We start from the raw sequence: 15,279 nt of genomic DNA on the forward strand, positions 1-15,279 counted from the left end.
GTGATGATCATGATGACTCGGGGCATGAGCCCATGACTGGGGCAAACAACATCCCTATATTCCTGTCACGGCGTTTTCACAGACGGATTTATTTTTAGAATGAATTCTCCCGCAGGAGTCCGATGACCAATCACAAGAAAATAGCTTGACGTCATGGCGTTACCGAACCGGAACTGCCTTAATTTGTTTTTTTTTTTTTGCGGAAAAGGTAGTCCAAAAATAGATCGGTTGGTAAAAACATTCAAAAGGAAGTGTGATTCGCGGGACACTTTTTAAAGTACTAATTTACCTTGATGAAGACTGCTGACGGATTATCTTCCGGTTGGTCCCTGTGCATGATCTTGTTTTGTGTCAAGACGATTCAAGTTTTGATACGTTCCATTGACGCCCCATTAAGATTGCCATCACAAGCTTGGATGTCCTCCAAATTCCGCAAGAGTCTTTCGCCCATGACGAGCATGAACTCGTTCTAAATTATAAACATCCTATTTCGATCAGGGACCACTTAAAGTGCATATCACCTCAACGCACTTTTCCACCTCATTTATTCTCTGAAATCGTGCTAAATACATTGTGTTAGTTTAGAACCTTTGGATTAATTACAATTTCACTTGTTATTGGCTTTGAAACACCGGAAAAGTGGTCCTACTTTGAGCCATAACCGAGGAATGAAGGGGAATGGGTTCGATACCGGTCACGTCTCAAATTAATTTGGATCGCTGTCTCAATGCAAAGAAGTCTGTGACGTCAACCCGGGATGGAACCCATTTCCCTTTATTGCTCGGTTATGGATCAAAGTATGACCACTTTTTTCGTCTTTATCCAATAAAAAAGTAAATTTTCAATCCAAAGGTACTAAAAACAACACGGTGTATTTGGGACGATTTCGGAGAATAAATAAAGTGGAAAAGTGTGTGGCGGTTATAGGCACTTTGGGATTCTTAAGGTCGCTCTTAGGATAACGCTTCGACTCAATTCAAAAGTATCTTAGGTGCTTCATAAGCTCGTTTGATTCAACCAAATTCCCCGCCGGCTCAGTCCCACAGTTTCTTTAGAAAGTAACCCCTTCATTTGTCTAAAATCATTAAATCCTGCCTTTCTACAACTGAACCGTAGGCTGGGTGGTTTGGGAAGGGGGGGAGGAGGGCGGTCGGACAAAACCCACCTCCCCACTGCCAGAAGAGCTTCGCTTAAATAAGCCAGCTTATACATATTTTAAAGTTTACTTATCTCATCTATAACTAACTTAAACTAACTATATATTTTTATTTTTAAACTAAAACTATAGTGAACAGCACACTGCCACTGGTAAACTGTTCTTGTAAAACGTGTTTTACTCTCCCACGCGTTTCGTCTAACTTTCGTAGACTTCTTCAGCAAGTTTTACAAGAAAACACACTGCGCCAGTATTTATAAGCCATATTTGTGGCTATTACGTACTGGGGCCATAAACCAAGAAGGCTTGGCCGGATTTACGAACGAGAAGAGGCGAAGTTGTGAAATCTTTTCGTAAGGCGAGATAAACATTTGGGGGCCACAGCTTTAGTCTACGAAAGTCAGATCAAACGCGTCGAAGAATAAAACATGTTTTACAAGAATGGTTCGTGGCAGCGTGCTGCTCACTAGTTTTCGTTTAAAAATTGCGCCGTCTTAACAACTACATGAGAGCATTTCGGTCGGAAATCAAATGGAAAGGCCCGTTTCGGTTTCTTCCGACCGGAATATTTGGATCACCTCTGGAGGTGGTCCACTTATTTCGGTTGGAATATTCCGACCGAAATTCGCCGTTCCATTTTTGACAAACCGGTTCTTTTCCCTAATTAGGCAATTCGGAAAAGGGATAAAAAGTGGCAAGAGCCATTCCTATTGGTTGGCCCGGTTTAATCGGAAAATTTCGTTCCATTTTCCTTCGGTATTCCCACTTATCTCTGACTGGTCGGTTTGGCATAATGGAAAGCACCCCTGGTTTCGGGATGAAACGATACGTTTTTTCTAATAAATATATGGCTGCTGACCCAAAAGCATACAGGCTTGAAATTTCTTGACACTGTGTGAGATTTGTTGTGATTTACATGAGACCGGTACGAACTCAGACCGGTATGAGAATTTCTCGTGTCGGTCTGAGTTAATTGTCAGGGCGGTCTCATGTAACGCATAAAAAGAAATGTGCGGAAGCTGATACGTACTCATGCCGGTCTGAGTTCGTCCCAGTCTCATGTAACTACCCCCTTACTTCATGTACTAACGATCTCAGACGTCCGTGGACAAAGGTTTTTTTTTTCAGCCCACGTCACGGACCGTTGATCTCAGTCTGTGGTTAAAACATTCTGATCACGAGATAAATTTTTTTCTGGCTCTGCGGTTTCGAAAACACCAATCTCGTGACACTATTTTCTGTTGCTCTCCCCAAAGAGAAAAGCGCGAAACGATGTTGACGGCGACTAAAACTGGCCGAAGCTATTACGGCTAACCCAGGAAAAGCCTTGTCTGAGGAAATAAGAAGCAGCTGGAAACTTTTCATCAAGTTTTTTTCTTTTCTCGGCCGTGGGAAAAACGAAGGAAAAGCGCCACGTGATCGGTAATTTCGAAACCGCAGAGCCACAAAAATGTTATCACGTGATCATATCTTTTAATAGGCCAGTTTCGTATTCTAATGGTTGGACTGGATCTGGCATGAAATGGAGGATAATACGGGCAATTTAATTTGCATTTGAAAAGATTTGCCCGCAATAGCCTCCATTTCATGCTAGATCCAGTCCAGCCGTGAGAATTCAAAAATGGTCTATTGCAGACTGAAGGCAACGGTCCGTGAACGGACGTCTGAGATCGATAGTATGCAGCTACCCCCCACCCCGCACTCGCTGCTCATCCGAAAAATTGTCAATTTCACTAAAAACATCGTGGATGACCAGTAAGTTCCCTGGGTGTGAGAGAATGTGACCCCCCCGCCCCCCTCCTTTGAAAAATCCTAGCTACGCCCCTGATTCCGTCTTAAAATGTGGTTATTTGGTAAGGTAAGGTAAAATCTTTATTTAGACACGGTATTTGCTTCCGGACTTTATAATGAATTAAATAAATCTAACTACCTAGCTAAATTAAATTACAAAAATTATAATAAATGAAATGATAAAACCTGCTTTACAAGGAAACCGTGTATAAAAGCAAAATAAAAACTTACATAACTTGATAAGGCTACTATTAAAATGATAGTTCTTCAACTTAGATTTAAATTCATTAATAGAGAGCGACCGTCGAACATCCAAGGGCAGACTATTCCACAATACAGCTCCACTATAAGACAAACTTCTTTTACAATAATTAGTGCGGGGCTGAGGTACGGGATGGCAAGCGTACAGTCCCTATCTCTTAAGTTATAAGTTAAAGTATCAAAAGTCAAAGTACGAACTAAGATAGTCCGGAACCATATTATTTACAATCTTATACATCAAGATTGATTTATTAACAAGGCGTTGACGGTCTAGTTTAACCCAGTTTACCTTCTGCAACAGTTCATCAGTACTACGATCGTAATTTGAAAACTTTGTGACGCGTGCAGCTCGATTTTGCAATTTTTGACTTTTGAGAAAGACTCTTAGAACAGGATCCCCACACCGAGCTACAGTAATCGAGATGTGGTTGGACTTGTGAATTGTAACTGGCGTGTAGAGTCTTATATGGGACCGAGTACCTAACACGCTTAAGGCTCGTTTACACAGAGCGATTTTATCGCGCGACAAGAGCTGCGATAAAATCGTTGCACTAAATTTCGAGCATGTTCGAATTTGCGGCGACAAGGCGGCGATCTGTCGCGCTACAAATCGCAGTGAAATCGCCGGCTGTTCACACGCGCGACTTGCCGTCGCCGTAAAATCGCCGTTCGACTCTTGTCGCGCGATAAAATCTCTCTGTGTAAACGAGCCTTCAGAAAGCTCGTTGATATGACACTCCCAAGTAAGATTTTCGTCAATATGTACACCTAAGGATTTTACAGTCGAAACTTGCTTTATCGGAAACTGGTTGATTGTGGCAATGGGATTTGCTTAACCTGCGATCAGGCCCATTTTTAGCTTCGCCCATATGTTCTCTTATGTCGTCGCTCGCTAAAATTGGGCCTGACCAAAAGTCTCTCAAGAATTCCGGACGGTCGGCCAAATTTTGGCCGACCAAACTCGTGATCTGATTGGCTGTTGAAATGCCGGAAGTGAAAATGCCATCGTGATTGCGCGGAGCTCTCGCGAAGTTCTCGAGACTAATCCGCCATAAGTGTACGAAAAAATTTGCTCCCTTTTGTTTCTTACAATGCCGTGGACGGTGCAACTTGATTTTATTTGTATAAATGGAGATATGCCATCTGAAACATCTCATAACTTGTCCAGAATCGGGTTTGAATCTCTGGAACGAGTGAAATTAGCGATTCCGTTGTCGAGCTCTGTGGCCATGGGGTTGAAAGTACTTTGGCACAAACTTCCCTGATGTTTTGAAAGCTAAATAGCTGGTTCTCAGTTTCAAATGGCAATGAAAGCCGATGCATATTGGTTTCCTGGATGAGACAAGGGACATATATATCAACAGGAGGAGATGCTGATAAAATCGCAAGTTACACGAATGCATGTTTTGAATATCTGTGTATCAAACGGCGCGCTTTATTTATTTACTGTACATGACACGGTTTGTTTGCACACTTCATAATATTTCCAGTTGATTAACTTTAAACTCGCACTCCAGAAACTAAAATGGCATGTTTCCAGAGAGATCAATTGTACAACAATAAAATAAACTTTGCGAGTCCATCTTACTGTCCGTACTCCATCAAAAAATTAACAGCCAAACTTATCGATTTTACTGCGCGCAATTCTAGAAATACACTGCAACTGAAGATATTACTCGAAAAAACCACCAAAGAAACCTTCATGGGCAAACACGTTAAAGGAATAATGTATTTCTCTTTTTTTTCTTTAAAAATCTATTGCCAAACCGTCCAACGACAAAATGCTAGGTTATCTCAATTACAAATTAAGATGTCAAGCTTAAAAGATTGCATATTCAGTGAAGTTCGGAGGGAGAATTACACCGGCCTTTGCCGCAATATAGTCGTCGAAAACATTCCCCATGCTTTAAATGTGTTTTTCTCAAATTAAGGCCAACGGTAACTTTCGAATTCGTTTACAAAATTCCTCCCACGGTAATTAACTCTGGTCAAAACAAAATTGCGTGAATCTGCCGTCCACGCGTGTATTGGTGTAATGGAAGTAAATTTGATTGGCCGATGAAGGACATGTCAATCAATCAAAAAAAGTAGGCGGAAGGAATTTCGAAGAGGAATTTGGTCAGGCTCTATTTTTCGTTTCGCCAACTCCACAACACGCGAAACTAAAATAGAGCCTGATCGCAGGTTAGGATTTGCTGTAAAATGTAACAACCTTTGATTAGAACCAATCAGCAGGAATTCAGTCTTTGTCTTATTTAAGGACGGTGCCTACTATTGTTATTGCGCATACGTTCTGCGCATCTCGAGATACTCGGATTTCCTATCGGTGATGCTTACTAACTAATACAGGGATATTTTTGCGCGGTTTTAAACTATCCGGAGAAAGTAGATATTAGTAAGTGTCCTTGGTATCCAAAAAGAATATTGGGATAACCATGCATTTTTGAGAGATGATTAAGCTTCAATTTGAGAAAGAAGGCCATAAGCTATTTAAAAATATTATACATGAATTATCTTTGAAAAATGCGTGGTTACCCCCAATTTTCTTTTTGGATTTCAAGAACACTTGTTAAGATCTACATTTCCTGCATAATCACACACCGGGGAAAAATATCATTAATTAGTAGGCACCTTCCTTAAGTTAGTTTGATGGCTCCAAGCCACACACGAATTCTCTCCAGATCAAGATTAATACAACTATTTATTTCATCAACATCGCTACCAGCAAGACTAATACTAGTATCATCGGCGTACATCCTTGGTTGGGAATTCTGGAGACAATTAGGCAGATCATTTATATATAATAAAAATAGGAACACCACAGCGAAGGAACATTTTGGACGAGTTTTCACCGTTTACTAGGCACATTTGAGTTCAGGTCTTTAATTAAGAAGAGAACCATTGGTTAATGGACCCTGAATACCATAGGCTTGTATAAATTTTGAAAGAAGAATAGTGTGGTCCACCGTATCGAAGGCCTCCTTGAGGTCTTAAAAAACAACGGCATTAATAAAGCCATGATCGATGTTTAAGGACCAGTTATCAGTCGCAAATGAAGCGAGCGAAAACCAGATTGATGTCTACTGAGAAGATTGTTTACATTTTAATAGATAATGATACAACTGATCATAAAACAATGCGTTCGCATTGTGAGACTAGCTGCCCTCAAGTGTTATGAATTTCTCGTTCTATACCGGAACACTAAATCCAGAATAAAAATTGCAGCTGACGGTCTTCCTGTGATCTTTAGAGTTGACGTGTGTTCGCTCCATTGGAGAGGGAACAGGTGAGAGCCCACGCACGCAAAGAGCTCTGGGCCGTCTGATCGCAAAGACAAAAGAAGTCAAACATGGCCGAATCAATGGTGAACGAAACTGTGGCGAATCTTTCGGCTGCTGTGAACGAAACGGCGAAAAATGGCACTGGCAAAGTATCGGCGACACCAGAAGGAATGCTTGTGGCGTATTCAAGTTTGGTTTTGATGGCGTTGTTGCCGATTTTTTTCGGATCTTTTCGCTCTGTGAAGTGCCTCTCTGAGCAGAAGGTTTGTTGGCGATTAATAACTTTTCTTTGTGTAATGAGTTGGCTTTAAAATATTGAGATATAAGGTTCATGATCTTTCATAATACTGATATCTAACCTACCTGGTAACCTTGTTCGGGTCTAGCCATACACGATTTTGTGCGAGTTGATAAATCTGCCAGGAAATTAGAAAAAAACCGGCCTTTTAATCCACGCGATTGAATTGATCTGTTCTTAGAAAGCGGAACCCTTTTAGCGAGTTCGTTACCGGAAGAATCTGTAAAAGTAAAAGAAGTTAAACGGTTTGTTTGGTTTGAGCCAACAGCGCTTGCTTGATGCCTTCATAAATTTATTAAAATGTGTACAGTTGGTTACGTGTTGTCCGTACTTGTAAACCTTTTTATATACAGCTGTTCATATGGTTAACTTTTATGACTACCGTAGTTTGAAAATTGCCAAGTAGACATAATGTGCTATAAGTGTGTAATTTACATCAGCTGTAATTTTTGTATTTATTTTTATTATCACATTAATACCAGTACCAGTGGGATAACTTACAACAAGTAAAGACAAGAAACCACTGAGAAAAAAATTAAAATTTCACTCCCAAGAGGTAACCCCTTTGAGATCAATATTACGTATCTTGCAATGGACAAAGTAAGAACTGTAAGTGTCACTTTTGGAAATGAAGGGTCAATAGTCCACTCTTAATTTGATATTAAAAAGTAATGTTTATAGGTTTATTGGACTGTGGATATTCAAAAGTAGGTCTTGTTACGACATTACATTCATTCATTTTTTTAACCCTAGTCAAGGGCCCAAATGCCACTTGAAACCAGTATTTTCAGTTCAGTTTGTTCTCACTTGGGTCACAAATTGGCAGACTCGATCTATGGCTGCTTTTTACATGTAACTATACTGTATATCTGAAATAACTCAAAACACATGACTTTTTGTGATTGGCCAAATGATTGCCCACCTGTCAATCAAATTTTCGCAAAAAAATGTAGCACTGAGGTTTGTAGGCTGGCCATTTCTAGTGCATTTCTAGTGTACTTGATAATGGAATTTAAGTGTTTTCACTTCATTTATAGTGTTATTCATTATTAGTATTAGTATTAGGAGTAGTTTGTGCCAATGGTTATCTTTGCAGAGGAATGGAGAAACACCAGAAAGCATGACATCAAAAGATGCTGCCATGTTTCCAATTGTTGCCAGCTGTACCCTGTTGGGTCTTTACGTCTTTTTCAAGGTATGCAGGGGGCATGTGTGATGTTAATCTTTGTAACTGGAACAAGAAAACTTCTTTGCCAGCAAAATGTATTACTGTACATTAAAGTAACCTTTCTCTATATGTAAATGTTACAGATCATTGCCATGTTTTGCCCACTCATCTGTTAGCTTTACTATTACTGAGAGCCTCAATATTTCCTCAGGAGAAAGTTAACTGAATATAATAAGGACGACAATAATAATTTTGAAAAACGTATGTGTTGACACAATGCTCTTTGCTAAAACTTGAAAGGTTGATAAAGTATAGCATGTAGCAGCAGTACAGTTGTATTAAAGTACATTGCCTTACTTAAAACCTAACTGGAGATAACAAGTCAGCTCAATCTAAAGAATACAGCTGTAAGCTTACTGGAGTCGAATTTGAATCAATGTTCAAGACAATAATTATTATTTCAGTCAGTGGTCACTCAGTCGCCATGTAATTGAAAACTAGAAGGAAACTTAAATACACATGTATCAAATCCTTTAAAATTCAGTGTGATAAATTCAAATGTCATTGGTTTGTGGAAAATCATTGACTCTGAACAGGTTTGTGTATTGGTATGTAAATTAATTAAGAGGTGGTGAAATGCAAGCAAACTCAACAAAACAGTATTACATGTATGTACAGACATAGTATACCCCCAAGTCAGAAAATCAAGTTGTTTATATTGGTGAAAAGAGAATGGCGCAGCACTCTTCCAACCATACAATGTACCTCTCTCTTAATTATTTTCTCAGTTATATTTATTGACTTACATGTACTACTGTTGCCCATTTAGTTTTGAAATTAATAATAAACTTCTTCATTCTAGATATTTAGCAAAGAATACATCAACCTCCTGCTTACTGTATATTTCTTTGGTCTCGGAGTTTTAGCTGTGACTCATCTGCTCAGGTAATGGGCAATTTTGCATAATTAACAGTTTCACCCCAGAACTGGCCCTTGTTGACGGGTAAAATCTTAGGAGGCAGAGGATTTTTAGTGGGTGTACATGTAGGTATTGATAATCCTTTTGCTTATGGGGATCCCAATTGACAAGTCAAGTCATCTGGCAGGAGACAATACATTACAATATAATGTAATACATACTTGACTGACCACTCCCCATAGCGGAAACAAGGAAACAACAGAACAGAATGCCAACAACAACTGTTAAGAATCCCAACTGGCTGGAGGCAAACCAGTTGGCTATTTGCAACCGTGGCCGAGAAGTTGAACCAAGGACTACAGACACAAATTCAACGGGTAGTCAGAATGTGCCGCTCTGAAGGGTACATGTATGGTTTTCAAGCAGTTTACTCGAGGATAGGGTATATACATCAGAGCGTTTGGATATATACTGTAGGGTATCATTATTCATGAAACTGAAACCAGGAATTGCCACTCAAAAATATGAAAAGATGAAATTTGGCAAAGTTCAAGTTTAGGGTACCAAGAATGTAACTGAACTAGCTCTGGTATAGGCTAAGGGTTCCAGGGTCCCTGCAGCACATCCCCCCCCCTCCCAGAAATTCCAAAAGTACCCCCCCTCCCCCACATCCTGCATGTGGGGTTAAACGTTTAAACACTCATATGGATACAAGGCTGTTGCCTAACAGGAGCCCTGTAGCCTGGGGCTCCCAAAGAATAGCTCCGGGTGCCTTAATTTTTCACAGCAACACCTTTCACTTCATATGTTGGGCTCCTAAGTTCTCAGCGTTTAGCTCTGAGGGCCCCTTTAAAATTTTCTTAGGCAGCAGCCTTGGGATACTAATGTGTACATGTAGATGAGGAATGTTCACTGACCCATTTATCCTCTAGAAAACTAAAAGGTTAGGGTTAGGGTAAGAGCTGTTTGCTGTATCATCATTTTCGTAATGTTCAAAAAGCCAGCAGCAGTGTTTTATCAGGTTTAAAAGTATGAGTCAACAATACAGCAGTGCTCTAAATTAGCAGTCGTCCTGTAGGCCCAAATGACCAGAAATTTTACCTGGCAACTACAATAGATGTTGGTAAAATGAAAAGGTTGGTTGCCCAAAGAAAAGACAATGGACAACCCAGCAAAAAATAGAAAATGAATTACCTACATGTACGCTCTTAAGCAAGGACGACGATGATGGCTATGAGATGCCACAAAACAATACATGTAGGTTTGATTAACCAAAACACTACAGCTGTAGCTCTTCAAGGCTCGTGCATGCCTTTCATATTTTGATAAATTTCCCTGCTGTTCTCGTCCTGTCATGTGACATGAAATGATCAAATTTGAGGTTATGTGGAGGACTCAAGCATCTGGCGATGAATTTTCAATTTTCTCCCCAAACATCCCCACTGTTCGTACCAATTTTGTTTCTGGAATGTTGAGAAACACTTTCCATTATGAACAACTTGGAATGGAGTACCGGTAATCGCAAAATTATTGCAATAGCAGGGAATAATACAATACTTTTAGCCAACTTTTTTCCGTTGTACGTTAGTAGTTGCCGTCATCCTTGCTTAAACTCCCTAATGTTCGATAGTAGTGTGAAGTTAACAATGATGAATTTGCCGCAGTTGAGCATTTTGCGGTATTTTGAATATCTGTGGCTTTTACAAAAAATTGTCAGATAGGAAAATTCAATGTCACAAACATGTAGCTGGCGATGGATTTTGAAAAAGCAAAGGAAACAAGACCCAGACTTCTACAAAAAAATGCAGGCACACACCAAGAGCTGTGGGATACCCAAGCTCCAACACCATGCATTTCAACATGCGTGCAATTTGATTGTAGTTGGTTTCCTAATTTGCAACAAAACAGTTACAATGTATTAGAGCAACCAAATTTAAGGGCCTACATGTAGTTGCCTAGCTTTTAAAACAGGGACAACCTTGAGTTTTTTTTTTAATTTGAGCACTGGCACAGTTGTTTTTAGACCCAATAAGACATGTGCTGCTAGTACAGTGTACATGTATTAGAATGGCTTCAAAAATGTTCCACGAAGAGCGTGGCCCTTGGAAGTCCAATCAACGATTCAAATTGTGAGAGGAGAACATTGGCATACAAGAAAAACCAGCTATGTCATGTGTAGTGCAGGGTTTGTACAGAGTCTTGAATTCTTGAAGAAGCCTGGAAATTTGCAAACCTGTTTTCCAGATCTGGAAAAAGTCTGGAAAAATAAAGATTAAGTCTGGACAATGGTAAAAAGGCTGTAGAATTTTTTTGTTTTGAAAACTGAAACGAGTGCTTTATTGCTGAGTGAATTTTTCGACTTTGGTGAAAACATTCAATCGCAAACTGAGAAGTCTCCTGGATCTCTCTTACATCAGCACTGCATCATGGTTACTGTATGTTCACAGTGCATCATGGGACAAACTATATATACTAAACTTGGGTCTGGAAAAAGAAATTAGCATTCTGGAAAAAGTCTTTAAGGCCAGTGCAACAGATATTTTACGTCGGGCCGATTTTTTTCAAAGCCACGGCCAAAAATCGGGCCGACAAGTCGCACCGTGTAAACCGGCCTTTAGTTTTGCAACCAAAAATCTGTGCGAACCCTGGTGGTGACTTTACATATGATAGAACACCGCATAAATGTACTAATAAAAAGAAGGATTGATCAATATAAAATCACTGCACATAATGTGTTATAGACCATTATTTTGGAAGGTCAATGGGCTTATGAATTATTAATGAGTTTTTGAAGATCTTTTCCAAGATACATGTACAGTACTTCATTCTCAAATCCTATAGTATCAATTAAGGCTAGTATGGACAAGTAACCTGATTTGTAATATTTATCTTTTACAGACCACATGTTGAACGTATATTACCATCAACGTTTCCAAATGTGACCTACACTTTAGAACTTACTGAGGGCAAAGGAGACAAAAAAGCAGGTACTGTCACTTGATATTATGGAAAATGCAGCCAGCCCTGGCAGTTCTGTGCAAAACAAATTATTAAGTGAGATTTTATTTAGTACATGTACACTGTAGGTGAAAGGAGCTCAAGTTATAAATTCTCCTCCTCAGTGCAGATGTACACGTAAGAGTCTGAAAACATTTATACATTAAAGTAAATGAATTTAGAAACTTCGCATTTGCCAATGCCACTTGACAACTTTTAAGTTTTAAGTTTTAATTTAAAAATTAAATTTAAGATCACTTCCTTAATTGAACCCTTTGGCTCCCAAACCGGCCTGAACCGGCCATACTTAGTATTTTACTCTGTCTTACACCAGACAATTTTACTTGTCAATGGGGAACCCCCGGGAGTCAATGGGTTAATCAATCACTGAAAAACTATGTCCCCATTAAATACAGTTGCAGTGTGAGGAATGCAGGGCTTTTGTTACAGGTGATAGTTGACTCCCGACCCTTGAAATAATATAGGAAAGTGAATCAAAGGAATTATTGTAACAAAAATACTGCATTTATACCGAATCTTTTTTCATTTTTCCTAGAACTGGTGAACTATGAGTTTGACAGAATAGACCTGTTGTGCCTTGCTGCTTCATCTATCTTTGGTGTTTGGTATTTATGGAAGAAGGTGTGATTGGTTTTCAACATTCACCCAAAAGCTAACTAAGGAAGTAATCATTACCGGTATGTGCCAAAATTGTCCTTAGTGAATTTAATTCACTAAGGACAATTTTGGGTGGAGGTTTCAGATGGAAACAGGGCAGTTACAATCACATGCACACTGTAGCCAGCTGTCTGTATGACCAATTAGAATTAAAGTTCTTTGACGGCAGATGAAAACAACTGACTACTTTCCTACAGTAATTTATAGCCAGCAACTGTACTTTAATTAAATCAAAGTCATGTTATATCAATGGTGCAGCATGTCTCAGTGGACTTAAAGACCTTTTTATTGTCTTTCAGTGCCATGTACAGTACAGTGTACTTACTGAACTTGTATTGTGCTTAAGCTTAAGTGAACCATGATCTTGTTAATTTGATGACTGAGTCTGATCCACTAGGCACTTACCTGCAATACATTTTCATCTCTTAGCACTGGATTGCCAACAACATATTTGGCTTGGCATTCTCTCTGAATGGAGTTGAGCTTCTTCATTTGAACACAGTGACAACAGGCTGTATTCTCCTCGGAGGACTGTTTGTGTACGATATATTTTGGGTAAGTAGTCCTTCCCAGTACCACAACCAATCAATTATTTTAAACTTGTGATAGATCAGGCAAATTTCCTACATGTACATGGGGACCATACAGTAATACATGTATTTTGCATTGTGCACTTGGGGTAGAAAGGTTTATTTTACATGTTAAAGGTACACTGTAAGGTCACAGATCACTTCACTGCTTATCCTTCACCCACTGAAAGAACAATATCACTGCTAAAAAAATAGGCCTCACATCCAAATCTTTTAATTTTTGACACACCCAGTATCTGAGTTTTTCTGGTCTTAGAAGTGAACACAACACGTGCAGAGAGCAAAAGGTCAAAATGTACATAATTAAAACAGTAAGATGTACATGTAAATTTAGTTAGAATGGAATGACATGTAGGGTACGGCTGTATTAAAGTGATCTTATAAAGACCTGAGGCCAAATCAGACTAGACCCAAAAATTTGATTCATTCATGGGGATGTCATGTTAGACCTCAAGAAGAGTCCATTCTCAGTAAATGAAACTAGCGCAATGGCTTGTTATTCCTGAAAATGTAACAAAATACAAAACTGCTTAATATCCCAGACACTTCTGGAGCACACAATACTGGTTTGCAGATAATTACAAAAGTGACTACCATAAAAACTCGCAGATAAGCCACACCTTTTTTCAAAAAATAGTCTTAAGACTTTAAAGTATTTCCGTTTCAATGTTAACTGCAGAAGACTTCTCAAGACTCGACTTTGGATTTCTTTTAGAAAAACTTTTTTTTCCCAAAATTTGAGCTGCTAAATTCAGGGTGCGGCTTATCTGCGGGCTTTTATGGTACTTTTAATTTTAAGTGCTGTATCAATACCATTATCCTTGATTATATTGTGATCTTAGGTATTTGGAACAGATGTTATGGTAACAGTTGCCAAGTCCTTTGAAGCACCAATCAAATGTGAGCTTTGACTTTTCTTATAATTTATTGTAGAGGCATTGTGCTTATGGTCATGATTAGGTTTTCCATATGTAATTAGTAATTGTTATTACATTGTACAGTGGAGGGCGGATTCATGTATTACACATACTGTAGGTTTAAGTCCCACTCCATCCCATTGCAATTTCAGGATAATGTTCTATTTTACAACTGTACTTGCTAACAACATGTACGTAGTTTATTAGGCTTCTCAAGGAAAGTGTTATTTACTGTGTCTTTATGTAATTTTCATTTCCAGTGATTTTTCCGATGGATCTGCTTGAAAAGGGGCTTTCAGCATCAAACTTTGCCATGCTTGGACTTGGAGACATTGTTATACCAGGTAAACATAATTTAATTGTACTCATATTCATGAAATTGCATACTAGTCTTATTTAATAATAAATTTAAAAAGGAAATAATTTATAAAACTGACTGATACAGCTAGAATTATGTTGTTGCCCCAGAGGCGTAAGGAAATTGCTACATGTAGTTTGTGTAACTTGAGGTGCCTCATTCACAAATTATACAAGAGGTACTCTTAGGGATGAAAAGGTTGATTCACTTTTCAAGGATCAAAATAACTAATTTGTGAGAAACCAATAGTTCATAGACAGCCATATCAATAAAACTCGCAATAATTGTGCTTCTGAGAACAAAGTGTTAAGTAAAAAATAGCCTGCGTTGCTGGCGGGAGTAAGTCAGTGATTACATTTGGTTCGTTGTGTTTAGGCCGCGATTGAAAATGTCAGAGCTACTAGTCCCCTTGCCAGTGGCGGCCCACTTGCGGCCAAAACAATCGTACTCGCGAGTGTTTAAAATTACTAATACTGGGATAAAATATCCCGCCAGCAATGCAGGCTAAGCAAGAAAAAACAAAAAGAAGATCTCTAGAAGATATCTAGCGATCTTGCGAACAGGTGAATAACTATTATAGGTGGAAACTTTCCACGGTGCCCACTCAGAAAAGTACCCAACAAATCTAGTGAAAACACTTACGATATCCCTGACATTTTTTTAACGGAATGCTGAATTATCACATGACATTTGTGTCATTTTACAGGAATATTTATTGCTCTCCTATTGCGGTTTGATCATAGGTAAGTTGAAGCGTAAAAAGAATTGAATGATGTACGTTTTAATTACTTAAGGTAGAAGTTTGGATCAGCCACAGTGTAATGTAATATAAAAATGGACATCCATGTATCTTGATGCATGCAAC

At 38.9% G+C, this 15,279-nt stretch overlaps 1 protein-coding gene across 2 annotated transcripts in view; it reads left to right on the forward strand.

Annotated features, from left to right (window-relative positions):
• The first annotated feature begins 6,526 nt into the window (after positions 1-6,526).
• Positions 6,527-15,279, forward strand: part of LOC138045882 (minor histocompatibility antigen H13-like) — a 15,543-nt gene continuing 6,790 nt past the window's right edge. For both annotated transcript variants that reach the window (XM_068892511.1, XM_068892512.1), the window contains exons 1-9: positions 6,527-6,752; positions 7,884-7,982; positions 8,818-8,900; positions 11,773-11,861; positions 12,428-12,513; positions 12,979-13,104; positions 13,982-14,039; positions 14,317-14,400; positions 15,121-15,157. In XM_068892511.1, coding sequence (XP_068748612.1) covers positions 6,558-6,752; positions 7,884-7,982; positions 8,818-8,900; positions 11,773-11,861; positions 12,428-12,513; positions 12,979-13,104; positions 13,982-14,039; positions 14,317-14,400; positions 15,121-15,157 — 857 coding nt within the window. In that variant the 5' untranslated portion in view covers positions 6,527-6,557. The remainder of the gene's footprint in view (positions 6,753-7,883; positions 7,983-8,817; positions 8,901-11,772; positions 11,862-12,427; positions 12,514-12,978; positions 13,105-13,981; positions 14,040-14,316; positions 14,401-15,120; positions 15,158-15,279) is intronic.

This window comes from Montipora capricornis, chromosome 4 (genome assembly GCF_036669925.1).
Source record: "Montipora capricornis isolate CH-2021 chromosome 4, ASM3666992v2, whole genome shotgun sequence".
Classification (NCBI taxonomy): Eukaryota; Metazoa; Cnidaria; class Anthozoa; order Scleractinia; family Acroporidae; genus Montipora; species Montipora capricornis.